Source organism: Hoplias malabaricus, chromosome 4, assembly GCF_029633855.1.
Source record: "Hoplias malabaricus isolate fHopMal1 chromosome 4, fHopMal1.hap1, whole genome shotgun sequence".
Lineage (NCBI taxonomy): Eukaryota > Metazoa > Chordata > Actinopteri > Characiformes > Erythrinidae > Hoplias > Hoplias malabaricus.
Window position 1 is genome coordinate 34,060,082 of NC_089803.1, and position 27,931 is coordinate 34,088,012.

A 27,931-nucleotide genomic window follows, 5' to 3' on the forward strand; every position below is an offset into this window, starting at 1 on the left:
CTGTGTCTGCTGTTTACACAGGTGTAAACACTAATTTCTCATGACAAAAATTCCACACTGAGACCCTGACAGGACGGGCAGAAAAGTAGATTGACTACTGAACAGACAGACAGACAGAGAGAGAGAGAGAGAGAGAGAGAGAGAGAGAGAGAGAGAGAGAGAGAGAGTCATTCCAGAACAGAAAGAGGAGTCTCTCACAGTGGCCTGAGGGACACAGATGCTGTGTCACAGCGCCACCCACTGGCACTGATGTGTGCCATATCATTTCGTTGTGTTTTTAGCTGTCCTATTACTAGAACGATCTGAAATATAATTGCTATAATTGCTGCTGGACCAAATGTAATCAAGCTCTTATCAAACAACAAAACAGCAGAAGCAGCAATTACACCACTACACTGTCCAATGTGTATAAAGTAAAGCACTGGCACTGGCAAAGATTCGAAACAAAACAATGTAATTTACCCTTATGTTTTATTCCACGTTTATAGGTCAATTCTTCATTGACTAATGATACTCAGTGATGTGTTTCCTGTCTCTCACCCAATCCGAGAAAGGGCTATGATGAATGTCTCTGACATGGCTTCGGGTGTGTGAGAAACGAGCTGACCACATCAGCATGCCCTCAACAATCCATACTAAATGACCCAAAGCCTGGTCTACACCAGCTCATTCAACAATTTCCTGACCTGAGTGGACAAACAAGCTACGAAATTTATCCCCAGAACAAAACTGGATTTAAACAGACCACCGAAAGGACACGTCTAACACTTTTTTTTTTTACTACAAAAGACGAGGACTGAGCTGATAGAAAGACTTAAAGATTTTACCCCTTTTCACAGATGCTGTTTTCGTCTCATTTTATAGCGGTTTGTACTACTCCACTTTAACACTAGTTCTACAAATAGTATTCAAGGCTTAAACTGATGGGCCAAGGCATTTATTCACCTTCAGACTTTTGTTTCCATCATTAAAGTTCCAATTGAGAACCTTTAAAGATAGAAAAAATGGCAAAAAACTAAAGACACCTATTATTTTAGTGGTAAACTATGTTTCACTGGGTGCTGAGGATAACAGACTTGCCATTTCTTTACATTTTCTGATTCACTAGGGTTTTGTAAGACAACTTATAAAAATGTAAGCAAAAACAGTCAAGTATTGTGGAGTTATACAGCATTTTCTAAAAGTAGACAAAATGTACCTCAAAGTGGCCAAAAAAGTCTGTCACAAAACATAAACGTTTTATTTGGTTGTTCTGCGATAAAACAAGTAAAGCTACGTTTATTCTAAAAATATTTTGGCTCGGATGACGTCCAGCCGTAGGCGCTGCTTTACCGTGCGCCTCTGGAGCGCTCATCTGCGCCACTTCATCTACCAAGCCCTGCTATTGGTTTAGAGAGGTGTCAATCACTTCGGACCCGCCTGCTGAGAGCTGTAAGCGAATCCATGTGAAGAGCGACGTCCATTAGCGCACCCCTCCTCCCCTCGTTTAATAGGACGCCGATCATTGCCGGCAGCCGCTCATTGGTCCACAGCTACACTGAATCTAAGAAGGAACGCCCTCAGCTTTTAATTCACAAATACATTACGTAAAACCTTTCCATTGCCTGGGCGCCAGGAGGACAAGAACAGTGCGTTACTGTTACGCAGGAAATAAAGGCATGTTTACTGTGGCGTGGTGAGAAAGGGATTTTCTTTTGGAGCTTTTCACCGTCCCGGCTCCTTTCCTGAGACTGTAAGTTATATTTTAAGACAGAATTTAAAGAGATTTTACATGTCTGTTATGGTTTAAACGTCCGAGTTTAAATGGCGTCCTGCTCCAGGTGTAAAAGATCAGTACCGAGCACGGTGGAATCTCTTTGTTATTTTCTGGAAAACGGTTGAGTGTAGGCGGCTGAAAATCGGTGTGGGGGTAGTTGTGTTACTTCTGTAACATATGAGTTTGTGTTGAGGGCTGTGGGATAAAATCATTTGACGCTATCAACTAACACATTTTGATCAATAAAAATGGTTCCTCCGGCGGAACCGTAGGGGGCGTTACTGCGGAAAGAGGTTAAGGAGATGTCGCATTGAGATTGTTTCATATCAATATTTCAATTGCATCTAAAATTGCTAGTACTTTCTGTGAATGATTTTTCGGTTAGTTGCTGCACATGAGTTTTTTGTTGCTGATGATCTCATCTACAGAAATTTAAGCTGTTGAAATATAACTTCCTTATAATTTTGACTGCGATTTTAAAAAATGATGAATCCTTCAGACTTTGTTTTTGTGATGCAGTCATATACTGACTGCAAACGTTTGAAAGTGATCAATGGTGAGAAACCATAAAGGCACCACCATCAGGCCACATGTTCCTTAGAGAATGGTGTTTCTTCTGTCCGCTGAGTGTAACCTTGGAGAGAGATATCGTAGTCTGAACACTCACACAAACACATTCAATCTCAGAGAGAAATGATCCGTCCTTCTTAGGCTCTGAGCTGCCTCAGAAACCATAGATGTTAGAGACTGAGGTAAAGAAACAGACCCTAAGACGGAGTATCTGTCTTGTGTCATGACTGAGGCCAAATAGCTGATAAGAGAAGGCTTCTCACACCAGTCACAGCCATGCTAATGTTGAGGGGGAAAAATCCTTCTGTACATGGATGTACAATATTGTGTACATGTTAAAGGTAACTAAGATATGAAAATCTATTTCTCTTATCAGTAAATGAAAAACGTGTATATTACCACATATATCTAATTCGTTAGCTTATTAAGTTACCCTTTAATGAAGCTCGGTATTTATGATTACACACCAAAACCTGTTTCAGATTATCAGTTTCTGGAGTGTAGAAATATAAGAAAACAAATTTTGTTCTTCTAACTGTATCCTTCTAATCAAGAAAACCTATAAAGATGCAGCCTTACTGCATTTTTTTTAATTGTATTTACTGCAATATTACATAGTGTTTTAACATGTTTACTCACAGGTAAATCTTTCTCACCCTTAAGAAATATATTTTACTTGATCATCAGATTATCTGCCAGGGAGCTTCATACAGCTGTATCCTATAGGTGGCATTAGTTGTGGTGAGCTCAGGTATACCGCAGTATTTAAAAATGTGGATGTTATCTCAAAATGGGGGCAGTATTTCAAAATTACGACTTGTGTGGTGTGTTGAATTTCTGCTCTGTGTTTTTAAATACAAGCCAGAGTTCATTCATGTGCTTTTAAGAGAGCCACAGGGAGGGGGCGCTGGGGGCGCTCACTGATTGCTGTTGTCACAGGGTGGAGGTGAAAAAAAAACGGGTGAAAACGGGTGGAGGGAAAAAAAACAAGCCCAGTGGCCCATTTGTGAGTTAAGTGCTGAGTTTGAGTTAAAAGAGAAGACTAAAGCTGAAAACAGGCAAGATATCCAGAAGTCCCTTAATTCGGTATGAGGCTTTATCTTGTATATATGTGTGACTTGGACTGGAGTTCACTGGAAAAATCATCTGCTGTGGTGTGCTAAGCCACAGGTACCAGTTAGCTGGCCAGATGTATTCCTAAACAGTGTAGAAAATTTACTACTTTACTTATAGTTAAACTTTTCTGTTCGTCCAGCACCAGACCAAAAACCCTTCACTTGACCCCCACTCACAGATATGAGGCTCAAACAGCCCAACAGCTCTCCATTCCCTGGTAACATTTTATGCTGTTAAAATATTGAAAAGTGTGGATACCACCCATTCCTAGTGTCTACAAACCTCTGTATGTGTAGTGTACACATGAAGCAAATCGTACCCAAACAAACTAAGGTGTCAATGTTTGGACTGCCTCTAGTGTTCCAACTTGGCTGCTGTTTTATTACTTTTTGTGCATACACATGCTGACCTACTGTGTGTTCATAATCAAGAGGAAAATATGAGAACACGGAAATACAAATACCAAACAACCACAAAACACATGGAGACTTACCCCATGCCTCCAGTCATGAGGAGCAAGAGGTTGTAGATGTGAGAGAAGATGAAGAGGAAGAGGATGGTGCTGAAGAACATGGTCATCCAGGAACCGTGGTCTTCACGGAACATCTTCAGACGCAGGTATCGCCCTAGTACACAGAGAGAAGAAGGGCTCAGTGTGAGGACAAACAGTTTTATCTCTTAAAAACCTCCACAGGAGAGTAAATATTCTAAACACAAAAGCAAATAGTCTTCTGCAGCATTTCTCTATACCAGTGCTTATCAGCATGGGTTATATATTTACATATGGTTTACACTACATAAAAACCAATAAAGGAGACAACAAAGAAAATAAAGACTCAGACTTAAGTGTTTTATTGTGTATTCAGATCAAGTTTATCACTTTGCGTTTACTTTAATGAAGACTCGTCTTGCAATAATGGCTTTTGCACTGTATAAACCCTCCAATGCTCTGCAGGGCATTTTTTCAATCAGGAGAGTCACCTCATAATGTGCTTGGTGATCTCCTGTTTGGGATGTGTGATGACTTTATATGATCACAGAGATTTCTCTGACATGCACAACCTGTAAAGCCTTTTCTTTTCTCTTCCCTGAAGAATCAAATGATCGCAAAAAATCAAATCATTTCAGGATAATGTTCTTTCTATCTCCTCTCTCTGCTTCCCTTGCTAGCTTTTTCTCAGAGAGAGTGAGATTGATTCAGATAGGAACGCAGCTGCTCTGAATGCATAATTGTGTCCTTCTGTTTCTCCTCTGACTTGATGTTTCTGGGAAATTAAGTTTGCACTTTAAAATGTATCATTGGACAGGACGTTGCTTAAAGCTGAGCACAACAAGTATTTCTTCTGCAAGGCAGTGCTTCAGTAAGAATCATTTGTAGTGGTGCACACACATGCTATGATGATTAGACCCAGCTGAACTTCACATTTCCACAAACCACATCTTACATGTCTACTTCAATATATCTGACGTTCTAATATCTCTTTATGGATGAAGACCAACCACCTAGAATGACAAAACCCAGTTAACTATCTGCATAGCTCTGCATTACACTAGAGCTCTGCACAAATATACAGATATTATGCAGAAAGGACTAAAATGGTATCTTGGATGATTCATTCATCATCTTTCATTGGTTCCCCTTGATCAGTTTTGCGGTGGCTCTGGGTGCAAGGTAGGAACTCACCCTGGATGGGTTGCCAATCCAGCACAGAGTATCATACATTCAACCAGTCACTTTCATACAGGCAATCCACCTACCAACATGTGTCTTTGGTCTGTGGGTGTACACTGTTACACCTGGAGAACATTCAAGCAGACATGGGGAGAATACTCCTCATAAAAAATGACCCAAGAGGCTGGACCCAGAGATCTTGGAGACGTGTGGTAGTGAAACTACCTGCAGTCCCACAGTGCCACCCAAGTTATCTTGGATGATCAACTTAATTTCTCAAATAACATGATGTCTAACAACAGATTCTACAGTTTCTTACTACATCAGATGATTAGAGAATATAACCCATTCAGTTTGCTTGCAAGTTCTTGCAAGTTCTAGTCATCATTTCTAGACATTACTGTGGTTCCCTCCTGTCATTTTCTCATTACGAAGCATTCAGAATGCTGCAGCTGAGGCATAAACTGCCGAAGATGTCCCATGTGAATCCTTAGCTGAGATCTATCTACTGGCTTCCTGCAGGAGAAAGAATCAGATATAGCTCTGGTTCTCACATTCCAAGCTTCAAAGTCTTTGGCATTTCTGTACCTTTCTGCCCAGAATTACATGCCTGCATACCAGCTTACATGTCCTTTTTTAAAACTTTGACATGACTATATACCTAGGTCTGGCTGCTTTAGTGCCCTTGCTCTTGGTGGTAACAAGAACCACCCCCTGTACTCTACATTGAAGGTCATTTGGTTACATCTGCTGTGCTAAGACTCTTGTCTTCAAACAATAACTACGAACGTGATTTTTGTAATTAAACATAGGAGAATGCACTAAATAAATTCTCCTCAGTGTTGACTCCTGTATTTATTTATTAAATTAGAATATGGTACAGCTATTGTCTCAAAGGTTATACATTCTGGAAGTATCTCTATTCACTTTGCATCAATTTGGCTTCTACAATGTCAGACACTCTGTCACTGTGGTTGTACCCTCGTGTGCACATTCAGTAACTGTAGTTAGAGGAAATAATTGCACCTTATTCTAAATAATTGTAGATTTTAAAATGTTGATTTCATGTGCCCCGTTTAATCTCAGGGAATTATATCATTTTATTTTACGTAGTTCTGTAATTAAAGATTACAAATATTCACCACTGTAGAAGAGAATGTAATCTACCTTTAAGGAACAACACTGGATGTACTTGTACCATACCTCTTTCTGACCGTTTACATATAAATATTGAAGAAATAAATGAAACAAAAAGAATCTCCCTTAACTGCCTTATCATGACTGTATATTATATGGTGTGGCTCTAAATTTAATGTCATCTATCTACAGACACAATAATACATTGCTAGTGTATTATCATATATTCAACTATCATTATGACCACAAAGTGTAAGTCTCTCTATGCAATTGAACATGTGCAGAATTCAATCTTAATGTGCCAAGAAGACAATTATAAGATGCTGGAATGCAATGTCACAAGGTATGTGCGTATCTTCTGCTATCTAGTGTCATAATAGTTTAGTTGGATTAAAACACCTCCCAAACTAACTGGAAACATCATAAGAGTTTTCTCAGGTCTTAACCTGACAGTCTACAAGTGATAGGTGTGAATGGATACATTAGCCCCTTTGTGACCTGCAGATAAGACCGTAGAAAGATTTGGCGTGTGCGGCTGATTTGTGGCCTGAGTTAACCTCTTCACTGGACACACATCCGGACACCACTCAGGACTGATCAACCTATTTATTTGTCCATTACGCTAGGCCCCTTAGGCTCAGTGCAGCCAGTTTACTGAACAACTTAAAATCTGTCATCAGTCCCTGCCTGGATCTACCCTACAGGCAAACTTCAGACAAGCAGGTGGCCCTAAATAACTGAACTCCACTAACAGATATGTCAGGATCACGTTCGTGTTCAGCTCCGTTTCACATATAAACATTTATATAGTTGTTCAACATTCACATGCCAGGCCTGTCTAAGTTCACATTGCGAAATGATCCCTGATTTCTCGACATGTACTGAAATAACCTAACTGAAGTAATGTCTATAAAGCTCTCCTATGTGGTCCTCAGTCCCATTCTCATGGTAAGTTAATGTGTGCTTCACCAAAGGTCCTTTAGTTAAATTGCTAAAATATGCAAACATTTTAAATCGAACAATGTGTGTCCACGCAAGTAGTCTACTGGTTTTATTACATGTGCTCAAGAAACTGCAGTCCAACACATTCAGAACAGTTCAAATGAAGATAGACTTCCACTGACAGCCACTTACATGACTTTCCTATTCATCACTAGGAGTCATCACTACTAGCCGTGGGTACCACTAGGAATCTCACTATACAAAAAACGGTCCCACTTTATATTTTCTCTAACTACAGATGGATTACAGTAGTAAAGCTTGTGTAATTACATTATGTAACAACTTCAGTTTTGCCTTTGTAATTACACAATTGAATATTTATATTTGTTACAGGACATCCTCTCATGTAATTACATTAGTAAACAGACTGAGACAAGACCCCCCCCCCCCCCCAGAAGACTTTTCTGGCAGGTATGTATTAACATACATTAAGAAATTCAATTGGATTTGCCTTAATTTCTAACATGTAGCTTATATTTATTATGTTTGAGACATTGTAACCAGTTTCAGTTTTAAACTCTGTGACAGGACAGCAGATGTCCATTATTTCACAGTGTAACATTTATGAAATTATTTAAACGGGTTGCTTTATTATTAACCTTAAACAATGTATGCCACTCAATTATTACACTATCTACATAACTACACAGGAACTTTTACATAATTACTGAGGAATAACTGTGTTGTAACATGGTAAACTATCATTATATCATTACACCTTTCTGTAATTACACAGTACTTACATACCAACTACACAGGAACTAACCACTTATTTTATAGTGTAACATTTACATAATTACTGAGGAATAATTAATCATTAAAGACAAAATGAAACTACTACTTCGCTCAAAAATACATCATTGGCTTTCCACACAATATGATTGCTTTCTTTAAACTTAAGTTTATTTTGTTGATCCAGTGTAATTTACAGTTGGATAAACTTAATATGTTCTTAAAATACCAACTTAATGTTATCCGAATATGGTTTAGTAATGTTAATGAAACTTACTTATGTAAGTTAAAGTTGATCTAAAGCTAATTTGTTGTGTTGGTTTTACTTATGTTAGTTCTATTACATTAACCCCAAAGGGTCTAATAACATTTTCTAGATTTTTGCATATTTTCTTTTATTTGCCTTTAAAAGCACTTGTAATACATATGTTTTATTTAAAAATGTTCAGAACAACTTCAGCTCTGTCTATAAATGAGGCCCATGTGACTAAACATTCATTCATTCATTATCTGTAACCGCTTATCCAGTTCAGGGTCGCGGTGGGTCCAGAGCCTACCTGGAATCATTATGCGCAAGGCGGGAATACACCCTGGAGGGGGCGCCAGTTCCTCAAAGGGCAACACATACATTCAATCACACACTCACACCTATGGACACTTTTTGAGTCGCCAATCCACCTACTATGTGTTTTTGGACTGTGGTAGGAAACCGGAGCCCCCGGAGGAAACCCACGCAAACATGGGGAGAACATGCCAACTCCTCACCCAGAGTGGGACTTGAACCCACAACCTCTGGGTCCCTGGAGCTGTATGACTACGACACTACTTTGCGTACAAACATTGCGTAAAAAAAACTGGCCCAAACCCTGAAAATTCAATTCAGATTTTAGAAATTCTTTATATTTCTTGTCAAAACATATCATTACTAATTTGGAAAAATTGGCAAACCCACTACAATCACAAACAGTCTTCGTGTCACAAATATGTAGACTGTATGAATTAAATACTGTATAAATGCACAATACATTTCTAAAATGAAACGTTGTGAAGTCATTTATTTAGTAAAAGTGCCATTTATCACTCTACTTGACAAAATATTCATTCAAATTTGACAAAATCAACCATTAATTAAACTTACATTACTGTATAAAACTTCATTGTGTGTCCATTAGCAAATGCTAAAAATAATTCAAAATGTACATGGTCTGTCCAATATTAGCTAGATTTTACGGTGTCACCTTTTGTCCATTATTATAAGCTTAACAGTGTAAGAGCTAAAACTTAACAGCATTATAAGACAGGCCATGTCCATGTTCATTGCCAGTGTAAATGAAAAGTCTACTGTGTAGCCATTAGCCTTGAGTCAGCCAGGACAAACAGCTTGAACACCCACTTTTTTGGGTTATGCCTTTATATATTGGGTCGTCCCAGTTTTAGCCTTGGTGGCAACCTGTCTCTCATCCACAGCCAGGTCACTGTGGGGATGATAAAATGATTTGCAGGTGTTCCTGAGTGTGTCCATTAGGGGTTTGGAATCTACTGGTCTGTGCCCTTTTTTTTTGTTATTATGGACATTTTCACCATCTTCATCAGGGTAACTAAGATGATGACTTCAGGATATTGCTCTGTGTCTGTTCCGTGGCATGATCTGTGATGGCTGAGACAACATAAAGGAGTGATGAAGCTGTTGACGGCCATGTGGCTGCTGGGAACAGTAACGTTCTGTCACATCCTCAAGTAGGTGGTCCCTGGGTTGCTGGTGGCTGTGTGGAAGTTGCTTGTGCCTAGGAAAAACCTGTGGGGCTGGTGACTGTGAGGGGGGCACTTCACCTGAGGCTGACTGTGTTGTCACAGGCAGAGAAGGAGATTGTGAATGCTGAAGTAATGCTGACTGGTGTAGATATGCAACATGTGGTTAGTGAGAGTTGTGAATCCTTTCTGTAAAAGAAATTCAAGTACTACTAAGTTAGTTGAAAGAGGTTCTCACTCCCTTTCTCCTACTCATACCTAAGAGGAATGCACACCTGAAAGATGAGGTTTGGGACATGTCTTGTGTGTCTTTCTTTCTCACACAAATCGAACGTTGCACTCTACACTTGAGCAGAGATTTCCAGTAATTTTACATTCAGTATAAAGTCACACATGCACACAACTAAGTATAATTCTAAGAAAGATATTGTGCACAGGACAATATTATGAAAACATTTATATTATTCGCAAAGGAAGCTTACTTTAAACACAAGGAAACAACTTGTGTACACAGTAAACATTACTTAGGTAGAGACTATGAAATTTACACAGTGAAGTGAACATGTACTGTGAAATAATCATTACTAAAGGTTAGACTATAAACTTTTACAATGTGGAGTAAACGTTACTAAGGGAACTACAGAGTGTAATAAACAAGTTTACAGCTATTGTGTCACACATTAATTTCAAGTGTTGTGCACATTAGCAGCATTTAGCAATACACTACCCATTACTGAGATATTAGAAAACAAAGTTTTGTGTAAAATACACTTACCATTCCTCAAACAGACTGAAACCCCTTGGGCTCTGAAGCTCTGTTCTCCTCATCACTTTCCCAAAGCACCGCACCAACCTCAGCAAAATTAAGAATTATCAAGCACTTCTCCAACGCTGATTGAATAAAACATGGAGTGTAACTGACTGGATGGATAAGACCTTAGTGAATTCTTGAGTTCATTGGTCAGCTTTAAACAAAAACATTGACGGACGGACATATTCACCAATTAAAGAAGAGACAGAATACGAACAAGCAACTCCACCAGTTAGACATGATGAGAGGCAGAGGAGGCATGTCTCAACCTTATTCACAGGCTCATATGTGAGCTCACGTGTTCACATCACATGCATCCTGTGATATCACAGAAATCCCAAGAGCCTTGGATTAATTAATTTGAATTAATTTTCTTTCATTTGGGTTGATTGGTTTATGTTTGATTAAGTATTAGGATAATTATGTTCATGTAACACAAATATTTAAGTATATTCTACAAATGGATTAAATGAATTAAAATCAACTTAATGTATTTTCTTAAAACAAACGAATACCATTTCTTCACTTTTGAAGCTGAATAAACCTCCCCTACGAACAAGACAAATTGATGAGAACCTGCAGGCAGTGCTCAGACTTGTGACCACTTCACTGGAGCCTGACATTAATCAGTTGGGGTCAGAAAGGCAATGCGGTATCTCCCAATGACCAAGACATTTTTTGTAAGTACCTGATGTAAAAATGAACTTGTGGCCCTCTGATATAGGTGTTTATGTGAAATCGGCTCTTGGTTAAAAGAAGTTGTGTGCCCCTGGTTTAGAGCGCCTACATATTTCAATTTAAATATAAATTGGCACCAGTGCAGCAATAATGTACCACAAAAGGAAGCGATACGGTGTATATATGTATTCCAATATTGATATTTTGACTCACAAACAATATCTCAATTTCTCAAACAATTATGAATTCATCTTTAGGAATGCTCCATCTTGTGTGTTAATGTGTGCTTAAAAACATACAGTCAAAGCCATTCAGAACTGTTCATTCTGAATGCTTACATTACTTTCTCGTTTCTGTTTCCACCCTCTCCTCTTGTACCAGTTCAGGATAAGTGGGGATTACATGCATGGCACACTAAGCCTAGCAATCTCCGTTTCACAAAACAGGCACCATTGACAGTTCAAGACTCCCGCACAGCTCCTTCTTTTTTTTTGTTTTGTTTTTTTTTAATGCATATTTTTGGCATTCTCAACTATTCTAGAGTTTAAGTTATAGACCATTTATTAAATTGCATACTAGTGCATTGGTTTCTAGCTTATTAACTTTAGGCTTCTTCTTTATGTTGTTTTACTGTACACAGTCACCACAAGACTAAAACAGTAACCTGAAACACTGCTTAGATGTTCACCAACAATTACTCAGCATCTATATTTATGTTTTAGCTTAGAATATGTACTTTAGACAAGTCTATACTCTATGTCCACATGATTTCTATATTCAGTACATTCTGTTTTACAAGTCTGGAACTTTGCCCAGGCACTCATCTTTTGTCTGAAGAAAGAGAAACATGTCTAAATGAATGAATACCTCATATATAAACAGCCTTTTGAACATGGCCTTGGATGTTGGAAATGTATGCCATAAATGTTCTTGTAGGCTAACTTTCATACATTATGCTTTCATGCTTGTGACACTTGGCACAAAATGGTTCTGACTGTAAGCGATTGTAATTGCTACAATTCATAGCCTGAACCTTTCCTCTAAAACACACACTGAAACACAGTAAGCTAGAACTGCTACTGTCAGCATACAGTTTTTCAAATCATCAGTGATATCTGACAGCATTGCCAAACATTGTTTGTTTTATGTCTGTATTGTGCGGCTTTATCTGGTTACAATACAAGAGTACCTTTCAGGTTATATTTGCACTGTGCAGTATGGTGCAGCACAGCATGGTTGCATAACCCAAGGAAATGACAATGCCAAAACATCTTGTTTCAAAGTTATCAAAGTATAGTAATAAACAAATTAGTATCAAGGCTGAATATGGACTGAAAAAGCTAAACCAGAAATTGAATTCAATTTGCAATTGCAGAGGGTTGTAATTGCAACTCTTTCACTTTAGTACCTACCTGGGAAATCACAACCTCCAGGGAACCCCCTATCCCCATATTTTTATGATTTTATCTTTGAGAGAAACTGACACTTGTATTCAACAAGGGAAATAATGAAAATAATAATGCCTTTTATTTTAGAGTGAGACTTTTGAGTTCTGCCCAGAAGTACTGATTGTACAATGCTGTGTGGTCCTGACCAGTAGCAATAAATATACTTTGTTTTATTTTTAGGCAACGTGTGTATTTAAATGTGTACCAGAATATGTCATTATCACTGGGCCTTCACAACCTGGAACACATTTCTGGAAATACCTTGACGTATTAGTAAGAAAAATGTCCTTTTGAAACCCTTACAGCTGGACTTTACCCTGAGTCGTTATTGTACTGAGCTCACTTTGGTTAATTTCGGTGTTTGTCTCAGTTGCATAATTGGATTGAACTGCATGAATGAACTTAATTGCTTTGGGTGTTCAACGTCATGGCTCTGGCGGAGGTGAACAGTGTCAGAATGGTAGATATGAATGATTACTTGTGTGTTTGTATGAGTGGGAAAAAGAGTGAGAGATAGAGAGAGGCAAAGAAGAGAAAAATACAGTAAAAATGGAGAAAGTCACAAAGATGAAAAACAGCATGTGTGAGTGTGCACTAAATGTTCTAAATACAATTATGACCAAAGCTGATTGGAGATTATTCAGTCGTCCGCTTGTAGTCATTTTGGCCTTTGTGCAGCACCATGTCCTGGAGGATAAGAACCAATATTCATCATTGCAAAAGTCAGGACATGCAAGACAGACAGAGTGGGTGTAGAAGGAAAAATTGATTAGCAGTTAAGTGAAGAAAACGTGTACTTGACCTGGATACATAGGCATTCATACCAAAGAATGTCAGGAACATATATCATTGTGATAAACTCATTATTAGAGTTTGTAGGTGTCTACAAAATAGACACAAAAGAATGGGAAAGACTTAGCACAATGTAAAACCAAAAAAATAATGTTCTTAGACCTAAAAGTAGGGGTAGGCAATAAGTACAATGGCTTTTATTCTCTGTTTCCCATACTGCACTAAATCAAATTAACCAGGACGGACTCTGCTCTCTTAGTAATGAGACATAGTTGATGAATGTTTTTAAAAAATGCACACTAGCCACATTTGCATATGTGCCCTCTAAGGCTGTGTGATGTCAGGAAATACCTAATCGTGATTTTTCGTAACATTGTTATCACTGTTTTTTTACATTGAGCTTATTTTCTATAAAAGAATGTGTTTTTGCCAAGGAGGACTTCTTAAATGGAAGTCAAGGTAAAAAGATTTTATTTAAGTCATTTTGAAGCATTTCTATTCGTCATGAAATATTCACACAATGTGATGCTCCTGTTTTCGAATGAGTAGTGAACAAAAATGAAGATACGTGTCTTTCATTGGACAAACACATTGCAGACACTTCCATCTAGTGGTTATATCCTGCAAGTCCTGTAATTTGTGAACATCATACAGTTTTTCATCTAAAAGCAAAATTACTCCTGGAAAACGACTTCTGCTGAAATTGATGTAGTTCAGACAACTGAGATGACCTCAGAGTGCAGTAAAAAGCCACAGTGGTGAAAGACAGAAAATGGCAATAACTTGGTTTTCCTGCACCAATGAAAACACTAAAGCAGATTAAAGTGAACAGAGTTTAGCCCAGATGGCACTGAGAAACACACACACACACACACACCATGGCTCTCAGTACCTATGCTCACATTTCCAGAGCAACTTCCTCAAACACACACACACACACAGTGCTGTGAGCTGATTGATGAGACAGATGGAGCTAGGAGACAGAGAGCGAGCATAGAGCAGTCGTGTGCCAGCATGATCCCTCTCCTCATCAATAACTCCAATAAATATGGTAGGATCCAACCTCTCTCTCACACACGCTCACATACGCAGAGCATATAGTGCATTTTATGTGGATCTGTATAATGTAAAATTACAATATTGATTTTATTTACAATAATTAAATTTACCAACAAAGTTTTATCTTAAATGCTTACATTGATATTTTATTTTTGGAATCGCAGCAAACACCTATCCATTTGATTTTACTATGTTACATAGATGCAGTATGCTGATTTTGCTCATTGCTGAAACAAATCTTAAAGAATTTTCCTATCTTTAATTAAAAAAAATAATCAAGCACACCTGGGACCTCAAGACACGAATACTCGTTCTCAGAGCAATTAAGACTGTTCACAGCAAACAAGTTAAACACTAATGTGAACCATGGGACATAGCAAAATAATAATATAACACTCAAACTACACCTTCTGAAAATGTGTTAAGTAATTGCACTTTATACACTGTTGCGGATTTGTTTAATGGGAACATTTTGCAATAAAAAAGTAGGATATTTAAAAACTTACTTGACAACTATTAGGAATACTATACTCACAGGTCCACTTCAGAAACATTTTAAATGACTTCTCTTTAGATTCCACTCAATCTGAGAAAAGTTCTTTTCCATGTCTCCATACAGATCACTATTACAAAGTTTTGCTGGCGTACTCTAACTTGACCACTCCATTCTGCGGTAAGTTCAGGGATGATCCATGGTATTGCTCCATCTTGCTTGTCTTGTTTATCATCGGTCTACCGGTGGGTGTGCTGGGTAATGTTGCAGCCATTTTGAACTACACCTGCTGTCAACGCTCATGGACAACCGGGACTGTGTTCCTGTTAAATCTGGCCCTGTGCGACTTCGTCTGGCTCCTTCTGTTGCCCTTTACGCTATACTTCACCACACAGCGCCCTTATTTGGCCAGCTTCCATGTATTTTGCCAACTTAAGAAAACTCTCTTCAACATCAATGTCTACGGGAGCATTTTCTTCCTGGCTCTAATCAGTTTTGATCGTTATGCTGGGACAGTGCACCCAATCAGCTCGCTGCGCTGGTGGAACAATAGGAAAGCCTGCATCTGCTGTGTCTTCACCTGGCTTGTGCTTCTGCTGGGATCCATTCCTGATTTCTTTGTAACCTTTGCTTTCAGTCGCCCTGACAATGCCAGTGTCTGCATGGACCACCTCTACGGCCCATTCACTTATATGACGGTCATCTCGCTGATGCGTACGCTGGTGGGTTTCCTCCTGCCACTGGGGGTGATGAGTTCCTTTTATGCCAAAATGATGACCGTGCTGAAGAGCATGCCAGGGGAGCAAGAGAGGCAGAGGAGCAGGCGGCAGATTGGCATTTCCCGCAGAGCTGGAAAGCCTCTTGTTCTCATCACAGCAGCTCTGGTGGTTTTTGTGGTGTCTTACATGCCGTACCATATCATGATTGTGACTTTGGTGTTCATGCGATACACTGGTCATGTAACTGATGAAAATGTAAACACACTCTACACAGCCAATGAGTTCTTAGAGGCTATGTGCAGTGTGAGCAGTTGTCTGGACCCCCTGCTGTACATTCTGGCTAGTGAGCGCTTCCAGAAATGTTGGAAGGGGCTAAAGAGGGGCACAAGACAGATGTGCAGCAGAGCCAGCAGGAGGGTGGGAGTTCAGGACGCAGTGTTAGAGGGATAAAGAGCAGTAAGAATTCAGTTAGAAATTTAGATAACAGGTGACATAAAACTGAATTCTTACAGCCACTGCTGTGAAATCAGCTTTCTTGGGGATGTACATTGATTTCAAGGTCTTTTTTTTTTTTTTTTTTTTTTACCTATGTTCAAGAGGTATGTCACATGGAAATCAAAATAGGCTTGGGATATTCTGTATTTACATTGTAGCCAATGCTGGGGATAGGATTTCCTCAGAGTTGAATATTGATATGAGGCTTTGGCCCTGGTATGGTTTACCAGAGTTAAAGAGTTAAAACTGTACATCATCAGATGCAACTTGTGTTGATACAAACATTCCTGATCAATATGAAGTTCCACATATTTATTGGTATAAATCACTTCCCTCTAGATAAAACATTGAAACTATCTCTTTAAAATCATACAAACACATTTATTCATTATCTGTAACCCTTATCAAGTTCAGGGTCATGGTGGGTCCGGAGCCTACCCGGAATCATTGGGCGCAAGGCGGAAATACACCCTGGAGGGGGCACAAACATATTACTATGTGCTAATGGATCCCACTTATTCCCTTTGAAACTGTGTGGCATTTTCTGAACAAATTGAACCACAGGAAAGAACCCATGGACTGATGACTGCAAGTGTTTGTGTTTTGAGTAACATGCACTGTGTACTTTTGTTTAAGTTTGATATTCATATTATATCAAATTCAGCTTTGTCTTTTTAAGAATTATGAGAGTAAAACAATACAGTTTTACTAACGTTTATAAATGAGAACCATATCAGTTTTTATACAACCCTTAGTTCCGGTCGTGCATTCTGATTGGTTGGGAAGCGTTCTAAAGCGTGATTTATTTCACAATAACAGCACGTTTTTTTTCCACAACCTCTGTATCAGTCGACTGAACGCTGTTGCTAAAAACTCTCTGTGGTGCAGGTGTCGTTATCACATTTTTCACCGCTAAATTAGCTTCGGTTCATGTTTTACACCAATAAACTGTCATCAGTTTACTTCTGAGAATACTAATACTGATAAGAATCACGTGATTGATATACTCAATCACTGTTATTAACACGTTTTACTCATAAGTTTAACTTGAAATAAATGGAGACTGAGGGCAGTGACTGGCACTAAAGACTAATACAACACTTCAACACTAATTCAAAATAAGGCATTAATTAAATGCCAGTTTAAGAACACAAAAACAAGAAAAATGAAGACAGAAACCAGGTACCAGTGGTGAGAAAGCCAATCGGAGATTCAGTTGCTGTAACAGTCCTTAGCATTCGTGCTGAGCTGTTTTTTTTTAACTGTATATTCAGGGCGCCTTAATGCATTCCCCATACCCTACATAGTGCACTAACATTACATGTAAGTCATGACTGTGGGTTTAGAACCGAGCACAAAATATTTAAAATTAAGTCATGCAACCATGGTTCAATATTAAAATGTTAGCTATATTAGAAGTGTAATGCATTATGTGTGGTTACCTCAAATGGTGCACTACAAAGGGAACATGCGGAAATTTCAGGTAGTTGCAGCTCTCCGGGTAGATAAAGACTCTCTTGGGCAGAAGCAAGTTTATCTGAAGTAGTTTATTCTGCAGATTAGGGGTCTGGGTAGTGATACTGTAGTGGTGAGCAGAGGCGGTGAGTGCAGTTCAGTAGAATTCATTGCGGTGACGTAACAACAAGCTACTTGTTGAGGAACTGTAATTTCGAGTTATTACCTGAACTGTTGAATAAAAGCAATAGAACACTCGAGGTTGTGTGTTATCATGAAATAACAGCATGGCTGAGATGGACTATAGCACTCGCCTTCGCCTTGTGCCTCCACCACATCTCAGCCATGCTGTTATTTCATGATAACACACAACCTCGAGTGTCTTCTATTGCTTAAGTGAAGCACTATTTACTGAAAACTGTTGCATTTCACTTTTGATCATGTAAAATTACATTAGTTAACTCAGTCAAATCTGCTTTTCACTATCAAATATCTACTATTTCATTCCTGTTCTATGAAGCAGGTAGAATATGCTGGGACGTTTTTTGTAATCTGCTATTTATAGTCTGATTAGGCCAGTAAACAAAACTATATTGAAAGCACTATGAGAGCTGTATCTCAGATTTTAAAAGCTACCAACATCGGTTACAATATTCAATAAAGCACATTTTAAAATCTATCTATTGCTTGGAGGAAGCTCTAACAAGAACATGTCTGGGCACTTAGGTTTAAAAATGGAACACAGCCTGTACATTTCCTCCTGAGGTGTCTAACACTGCAGGGTGAATCCAAGCCGGCCGAACCCCAGTCCTAACCACATCTGCCCAACTCTCTGTGGACTCGGCCGGAGAGAATCCATTCATCATGTTCTACAAGGGCAGGGACTCAGGGCTAGCAGCAAGGAGCCAACACACAGTAACTGACCCACGGGAGTCGGTTACCAGGGAAACACAGGTCACGTCGATTAATCAGAGACAAATATACCGCTGTCCAACCACGGCTAGAGGATACTGGTATTTCAACACACGCAGTATGTATATCACATGCTGTATGAGTGCACACCACCTCTACAGTAGCCCTTTATGATACATGCACCAATGGAGTCAAAAATCCATTCATCCTGAAAGCAATAGGCAATTTCCTGCCATTTGTTAGCTCTTCTCTTTGGACTTTGGAAACACCTGTTCACTGCACATGTCTAACAAAGCAGAAGACAATATGTTTACTCTGAACTGATTGGTTTGCTGTTTGTTATACAGCCTTATTCCACATGTCTAATAATTCATTAGCTATGAATAACTGGTAAATTTTGGGAACTGGAATGAATGTATTGTGTGAATTCAGTCATTGTTCAGCTCCTGAATGCTACTGATGAAGAGGAACACAGTACTGTGGTTGTTCTGTCCAAGAAAATCAGACACTCAGGATTAGGACAGATATTGGTCAGGGATTAACATGTTATCTGTCACTGTTGTGTAATGCCTTAAAAAACATTGAAACATACATTTTTAGGTGTATTGAAATCTATGAATGTTTAATAGACAGGCCTCTCTTAATGTAGAGCTCTTACTTGCTCTCTTGTTTTGACACCATTGTCGACATTAAAACCTGCAATGTGGGCGCTTCCAATCATCTGAGGGGGAGGGGCTTATTTTATAAACACACCCACACTGAAATTACCTTGGCTTTTTTTTTCCTGTGTTAACTTCTAGAAAATTAAATTTTGGGGCACAGGCATGGAAATGTTCTGTTCCAGAACTTTTATTTATTTGAGCCTGTCTAAACTCTTTGAAGCTCTGCAGGATCAAGACTGTGTGCTCACTGGGATTTCCATTTCTGTCTCTGCTGTGCTGTTGTATCGTGCATACCAAGCAGAATGTCTTTTTATATGGAACACAGCTTATTTGACATTCCTTGTAGAAACCATGAAATTACAATTCCCATGTTTCTGTTGCTCAAACTGTTTAACTGCCTTTGAATGGTAGATGGACCAGTGCAGGAAAGTGAAAGGAACAAAGAACCTTTTTATTTGTTGTTTCCATTTCCATTTTCTTTAAAATTTTTGTGACCATACATTAAATGTTATGTTTGTTTGTCAGTTCTTTGTTTTGGTTTTGTTTGGTCAAGTTTTCTATTTCAGTCAAAAATGTTTGTTCTTAAATTGTAAATGTATGTTTTGTGACACTGCAGTTATTACAGTAACTGTAATAATTAGAGCAGTGCTGAAACAGTGAGAACACAGCAGCTGTTCACAAACAAAGCTCATGTAAACTCTTCTGTTCAGTGCCTGTTCAAACACACAGATAAATTGCTACAAGGTACAGAAACCACACAAAGCAAATCTATGTTTTCCGCACACTAATGGCAACCTGTGTGTTCAGGTTTGCATTAAGAAGTGTCTCAAATGTTAAATAACCAATGACAAGTGTCAAAATATTTTGTTTTGTCAAGGCTGCTCTTGTGCCAGATATTTTAAACAATCCCCAGGCTTTAACACCGGGCAGGACAAGAAAGCTCTCACGCAGATGCTAACACTGCCACCTAGTGCACAACTGATGAAAAGAACAGACATGGTTTAACCTCAAAATCTCAATACGTTTCAAGAGGTTTATGGTCATATGCACAGTAAACACTCAGTTACAGTAAACAATATAATCCTTATTCCGCATCCTTTCTATTCTGGCTAAGACAGTATTGGACAATGTAAAGTGAGTTATGTTGCATGAACCCCACATAAAATGCCTATAGATCCTGTCACGAAGACCAGTTCTTGTCCAGCACAACACTCTGAGCACAAGAACTGGTGAGCTACTGCCAGGACGTAAGCATCCATACACAAAATGCCTCATATAGTTAACCACAACTGCAGTCAAAAACTTTAAATACATGTACAGATTTTGGTGCACACATTTATCTGAAGTAAATAATGTTGCAGATGCACACTTTCACACTGTTATTAGTCTCGTCTAAGGTCTGTTACTGGGCAGTGTGACATACTCAATGTTCATTGGTGCTTAGCTCAGCAGAGAATCAAAGTCTAATCAAAAATAAGTGGAATGGACCCATACATTATACCAACCACATATGCCAACCTGATGGAAGCCTGTGGTTCACAGAGTGAACTGTAATATGTGTAATATGATTCATTAGCATAACTTTAAAGGTTATACTAATAATGAAATTAATTGTCCAATACTCCACATATTTTTCAATAACCCATATCACAACAGTCACCATGAGTAATGATATTCATTCATTCTTTCATTATTTGTAAGCACTTATCCAGTTCAGGATCACAGTGATTAATAATTAGTCAACATTAATTCCTCATTTGGTGTTACACTACATATGAGTATGTTCATTTTTAAGACAGTAGATATCAATGTACAATGTATATGGCTGAAATAACAATAAAATCCACTTGAACTTAAATCAACAATAAGACTTAGCCACTTTTCCACAGACATCCACAAGGGGCACAATCCAATGCTTCCCATCAATGATACTGAGGGTCCTTGTTGTGTATCAGTTGTGTAATCAGTAATAATATAAACCTTTACATACTTGCGGTTAAGTGTGGGTGAAGTGAATCCTACATTTGTCTTGGTAATTTTTGGAGAACAGCATAAGGTGCATGTGGATTTTAATTGATTAACATGCAAAATATTCTACTTAAATATTTACATATCTGTGCCCAAAAATCTAAAAATCTTAAATATGTGATCCTGACAGAATCAAAATAGTGATATTTTACTATGTGCATGTTGCCTTACACAAAACAGGACCCTGAGTTAATACAGCACTGAGAGACAGGCCATAAAATACTCCGCCTGCGCAATTCTACTGTAATGCCATGTGACAAAAAACAGATTGAAATCCTTAGGCCTGAGCCAAGGATTGAGTGGAGAAAATGGCAGACTATGGAGCATGCCATTAAAACAACCTGATGGAAGTATGACAGCAGCTGGTGCTTAGACTGAATCAGCTATAAGCAGTATGTCAGATATCTGTCGAGTCACAGTCCCTCTGTTTTATGAGAATATTCACTCTGTAATGAGTGTGCTGTGATCTGATTGGGCTATAGACTTACAGCAGTAAAACACAAAAATAGCCTTCAAGTCCTACTGAAGAAAACTTTGTTCTTACCTATATAAAGACATCTCTAATTAGCATGTCCTAATTTCACACTGTACTGCGAGTCCAATCAAACATGACCCAGTTTATCGACTTTCCAGTGACCAATTTAGATATAGAGTACTTCTAAATGTCCTAGAATTGGATTAATTGAGAATTACATTCAGTCATATAAATGTTAATAAGATCAGCTGCTGATGACAGAGATTATTTTTAGGATAAAAAGTGCCATTCCAACTCATCGCAATTACTATACATAACAATAATACAGATTAAAATGATATATAATAATTTTTTTCACATTTGTTGTTGGTTTTATCAGCTTCACTGACCATACTGAAGTAGGTCTACAATTACACACTGTATTCCATCTGTTTCTCTGAATAATTTGTGACCCCCTTTTACTCTGTTCTTCACAAGTCAGAACCACCACAGAGCAGGTATGATTTGGGTGATGGATCATTCTCGGTGCTGCAGTGGCACTGACCTGGTGGTGATGTGTTTGTGTGTGTAGCACTGGTATGGAGTGGATCAGAAATAGCAGTGCAGTTGGAGTTTTTAAACAGTGTGTCCATTCACTAGTGGAGATGCAAAATCAGAGACAGTAGCTCTGTGTTGGTTATTGTCTGTGTTGTAGCAGCTCTGGCCTAAAGTTTAGAGAAGTGGGCTTGGGACTGGAAGGTTGCCAGTTTGAATCCCAATACTGGCAGGAAAATTGATTGTGGCGGGAATAAAAAGAACAGCACTATCTTCTTCCCACCATCCACACCTCCATCGGTAGTCAGAAGATGGACGCCCAGAGGACACTTTTGGCTGGATATTTATGGTTGGTGTACTATTCTCTGCCAAGCAGGGACCCTGCTCTTTTTAAAAACTCTAGCTGTGTCTGATCCATGAATACCAGTACAACATGCACTTCTGAGGGAGTCCTGAACAGTGGAGAACAGGGTAAATGAAGGATAAAAAAAGAATTATACAGAGCAACATATGGACTACTGTGTGTAAATGGACAATGAGTGTAGAAACAAGGTTATAATGGTGTGATTGACTAGTGTATATTACAATGACAGTAACACATCTAGAATATTAAAAAAATTGCTTCAGTGTGCTATTGATTCCTATGATTGTGGTGAAACACCCTTTTTGGTTGTTTACATTCAGAAGCTCTGTGTCTTTTAAGGTGGAATTGTGAGTTATAGGGGAAAAAACACTTGTTGGAACGTGGCTGAAGTTTATTCACTGTTTGAATTACCATAGAAACTAATTTGTAACTCAAGTTGTTTAGTTTTGTAGCACTTTCGGTAATGCATTTAGCCATCTCCTGAGTTTGGAGACATTTCCACCTTAAGTGATCCGAAACAGCAAAAATATGTCAGTAGTGCCAGCTTATGGAGCAGGAATAGAGCAATATCCTCATCTCGGTTCATGTTTCTGATTGTTTCTAGTTCTCTCTGTTGTCTAAAAAAAACTCCAGATACATCTGCCATGAGAAGAGAGAGACAGAAAGCCTAACCTACCAGACCAAGACAATTGGGTTTTTTACTAATGTACAGACACTGGGGCTTCGTAAATACATTAGACTGGTTTCAAAAACCGGAGATAGCGAATGGTGAGGAAACATCATCTGATTTTTTTTTAAAAAAAGGGTTTTTTGATCATGGTCTGAATGTTGAATGTTGTCTTTAAGTGCACAGAGGATCCTGATGACTCTGCACAATCTTTTTGCATGCTTCATAGAGAAACAATCTTCAGCATTCAACCTACACCCTACACCCTCACTGTCTGGAAACATTTGGTCAAGCAGTGAAAGTTTCTGTGAACAACAGAAAGCCATAATTGTTTCAGGATCAGAAAGAACATTGTTCCTCCCACAGATCCTCAGAGGCAACAGAGGCTGACTTTGAGGTGACCTGCTGTGTCAGGCAGCTTGATTTAGGCCTAAGGTCTGCTTTAAGATGAGATTGTCGTCTTTACTTATTGAGTGATACATTAGTCACCGTGTTCTAGTGGTCAGAGGCACTTGACACTTGGTGAGATTGACCCCTGAGGGCAGCAGGGCGATCTAAGTGCAGTGACCTTGGCAACTATTGCTCCAGGAGCAGAGCAGATGACACCCAATGGCTAGTTTATTTGAGTGGCGAGATGAAGACAGAGAACATAATGAGAAGGAGAATGTAAGTGAGAGAAAGAGAGAGAACTGTGTGGAGATAGAAATTAAAGAAAGGTGAGAATATAGAAGTGGCAAAGAGAAAGTGGGAGAGAAAGGGAAAGAATAAGAGGAAGCTATAGAGAGAAATAAAAATGAGACAAAAGAGAATGAGAATGAGAGTGTGAGAGAGACAGAGAAAGAGTGAAAGTTCTCTAGTATCGTGCTGAAACAGTTTGGAACGTAGTAAAGGAAAAAGACAGAATGAGTGGCAAAAAATGAGAGTAGCAAGTGACAGAGAGCATATATTAATGAGCACTAAAAGAGAGCCTAATAAGCCTAATATTCTGTCATTCCAGAATATAAAAAAATGGACAAAGTTCTACATTGGTCCTACATTAAATACAGTTTAGGACTACAACTAATGATCTGGATAAAAATATATTTTTTATCACTGTCTCCACAGTGATAAAAAAGAGCTGAGTTGCCAACAATAGCACAACATCAGCACAACCACCACAGACTGAGAAAATGTTATTCAATATTATTTACTATTATGCCAACATCCTTCTGTCTGGTTCTAAAGGGCATGTGTAAGTGTCAGAGAAGCAGAAATTAAACACTGTTATGTGTATTACAATAAATTGATACCACTTTCTCTGGTAAACAGATGATTAAGATGTGCCAGTTAGTTAGCAGGCAATCTTTGGAAACAGCTGTGGGAAATTATGCACTGTTTATGCAGTAACACACGCCTCTGTGAAAAACTAACACAACAGAGCACACACACAAACACACAAAGCTACAATCAGTTCATGATGTAATTTGCCTTTATAAGTAGAGAGTGTAACCCAGGGACCAGCAGTCTTGTCCGCAAAGTCTATGAGTACCAGGCCACAATTCCCATATCAGTGCATCACTATTGTGACCCGTTTTCTAAAACCAATGCCATAAAATCTATAATTTATAGAGAATAAGCCTAGATGAACCTAAATTAGCATTATAAGGATATGTGTTAAGTGTCTGTTTCTTCATTTTCTTTCATTTTAAGCCACACTTTCCAATAATAGCTTGACTGTTGCTTTTATACGCTCTGAGACATCCTAATAAACACTTATTGATCTGAATTATATCCTGAAACAGTTCACACACTGGGGGGGGGGGGTCAATTAATCAAACAATGTTACAATGCATCAAACAATAAAGGATGTAATGTGCACTGCAGCACATGGAATGCTCCGGTTACATACTGAAATTTATAAATGATTTTACTGCTGACAATCGGGGCATTCAAATGGTAAAAGAGGTTTAAAGCAATTATCTGCTGATACTGATATGACATTAATGTGTATCATGCATCCTTAGTCATTGTAAATGATGTGGGAAATGAATAACAGAGACATTACTTATGTCACAAATGACAACAGATTCACCAACATGACCCCCATTACAATATATAACTGAAATCTATTTCTGAGTTTGAGCTGCAGGAGACACTGATTTATTTGAGGAATTACATAAAAGTGAAAATAACAGAGAGAGAGAGAGAGAGAGAAGAATGGGTGAGGATGTATGTGTGTATAATTTACAACTGAACAGGCGCGTGTGTGTGTGTGTGGTAACAGTGCATTATAGATGACATTTCCCTGCTACTACTCTCAGCGCAGACAACCCAGCACTCTCTCTGAGGTTTAGGATTATGTAACACTGTGAGCAAAATGTTTTACAAAACTCTGCTCTCCCATCCATTTCTGTCTGTCTTTAACATTCATTTGTCCAGAGCAACTCCCATCAATCTCAATCTTTATCTCTCTCTCTCTTTATCTCTCTCTCTCACTCTCATACACACACACCATCTGGTACCCCAGATTTCTGCATTAAAGTTGCTTGGCTAGGCACAGATCCCACTCTGTCTGCCTCTTTCTCTTGGTCACTAATAGTGGGCACAACATTTGTTGCTGTTACAAAGCTGAAATCAAGTTTTTATTGTTAACATAACACTTCGCAGCTCCAGTGCAAACTCTATTCCTATACACTAGATACATCCCATTAAGGCTTTGCAATTAGCTGATCTCACAGACAGTAAGAGCTGCTCCACACACAATGACTCTCAGGTGCTAGATAATAACTTTACATTCTCAATAGAATCACAGCCTCTCTACTTCTCTGTGTTTCACAGTATGCAGGATGTGGGGCTGGTCATAATGACAAGCGTTTTCTTCAGTACTTCTCTTTTGTGCTCTTACTCTATTCGATACAAAGGTGAAAAGGTACTAATTAACACAGTGAACACCTTCATCATCTTATCCTGTTAAAATCAACAGAGCCACTGCAAAGAACCTGGTTTAATATACGCCACAAGATCTCTTCCAGAAATATAGGAATAACCATTCGGTTTAAAAAGACTGGGAGGTCTGGTTTACAGGATGTAATCAGGCTGTAGTCAGTGGGGAAAATAAAAACACTGACAAAATTATGGATGGAGAATGCTATAAAGGGAATTATAAGGACAAAGTTTGAATTAACTTTGTGTGGAATTGACAAAACTAGAAAAAGATTTTGACGATTTAAACCAAGTATAGATTTCTTGATAAAACTGTTTACACAGTGAAATAATAGAATGTGAAAGAATGACTGAAGGTAGTGGGTTATTCATAATGTGTTGCACTCTTTGTTTTTGTGTGAAATTCATTATTTTTGATGTTTAGTTCAATGGTTTATTTGTGCTTTTTGGTTATTTTAGATATTTTTAATTTAAATTGCTTTTTTATTATTTTATTTAATTTTTTTCTTACTGTTATATCCACATTATTTTGGAACACAGAAGTAAGTAATGGCTCTTTTTTTGTTTTTCTGTGCGAGACTTCCTATAAACTACACAGACCGAAACACTGAGTCTCAACCACATCCTCAGAGTTATCATCCAGAAGAAGGAGGACACAAAGAAGTGGACGGACATAACACACAGAGCGCTTTAACTCTTTAATGTCATCTTGTGAATTGAACGAGAGATGGCCCAGCTCCCAGAGCCTCAACAACCTATCCACTCATGTTCCCTCTGATTAATATAAGTATAATTAGGTTATACATATAATACATAGAGTACTGTGCAAACGCTTTAGGCACCTCTTTTTTTTTTTGTACAAATTCTGTTATAGATATTTATTATAGTAATTCTGCATTATTGAGTCAGTACAAAAACATATTAGATTTACTTTACCTATAATAATTTTATTATTATAGGTTTTGCATGAAAAAAGAAGTGTGACAATCCAACTTCTTAAAGGAACTGTGGCAGATTCTCCAAGGCACTCAGTAAAACTACCATCTCATTTATAAAATTCTATAAAAACTGTACCTAGGACTAATATTTAAGGGGAAAAAATAAAAATAAATAAATAAATGGTCGTCATGTATAATACTGACTTTCTTTTATTTAATGTTTACTGCACATTTTTTTACACTCCATATTGTTGTTTTATTTTAATCAATATCCATAATAATCACAAACACATTGTTACAACTATCATAAAAACATAAATAGACATACAGACGCGTTCTTCATGTCAGCGTTATTTATTTTAATCCAGAGCTTTTAAGCAAACCGGAAGAGTTTGTTCACTGTTCGAAGTAGATGCCTTGTTTGTGCCAGTGATTATCTATTTATCAGCATTTTAATTATTATTCCTGAAAGAGTGAATTTCCACTAGAGCTGTGGGTACACGCACTCTCCTGAACTTTTTAAATTGCTAAATAAATTAAAAAAAGAGGAGTGAGAAAGACTGACATTGGTAATCTGGATGGAAATAAAACAGAGGAGCTCCAGGATATTTAATGCCATCCACATTGAGAAGTAACTACAAATTAATTGTGAAAAGTGAAACACAACTGCTCTTGCCACACTATTAGCAGCTAAAATGACTGGAAATGGTGAACTGGGTGTCTTCCTCAGAATTCACTCTCCCAT

General features: G+C 38.3%; 2 protein-coding genes across 3 annotated transcripts in view; one reads left to right on the top strand and one right to left on the bottom strand.

Moving 5' to 3' along the window:
* The window catches only part of tmem117 (transmembrane protein 117), a 57,368-nt gene that overhangs the window by 26,545 nt on the left and 2,892 nt on the right, over nucleotides 1-27,931 (bottom strand). For both annotated transcript variants that reach the window (XM_066668477.1, XM_066668479.1), the window contains exon 3: nucleotides 3,936-4,068. In XM_066668477.1, the coding sequence (XP_066524574.1) occupies nucleotides 3,936-4,068 (133 nt within the window). The remainder of the gene's footprint in view (nucleotides 1-3,935; nucleotides 4,069-27,931) is intronic.
* Nucleotides 1,696-16,215, top strand: LOC136693756 (succinate receptor 1-like). The gene is made up of 3 exons (XM_066666895.1): nucleotides 1,696-1,732; nucleotides 7,587-7,664; nucleotides 15,653-16,215. Exon 3 carries the CDS (start codon nucleotides 15,678-15,680, stop codon nucleotides 16,182-16,184), a length of 507 nt encoding a protein of 168 aa, XP_066522992.1. The 5' UTR covers nucleotides 1,696-1,732; nucleotides 7,587-7,664; nucleotides 15,653-15,677; the 3' UTR covers nucleotides 16,185-16,215.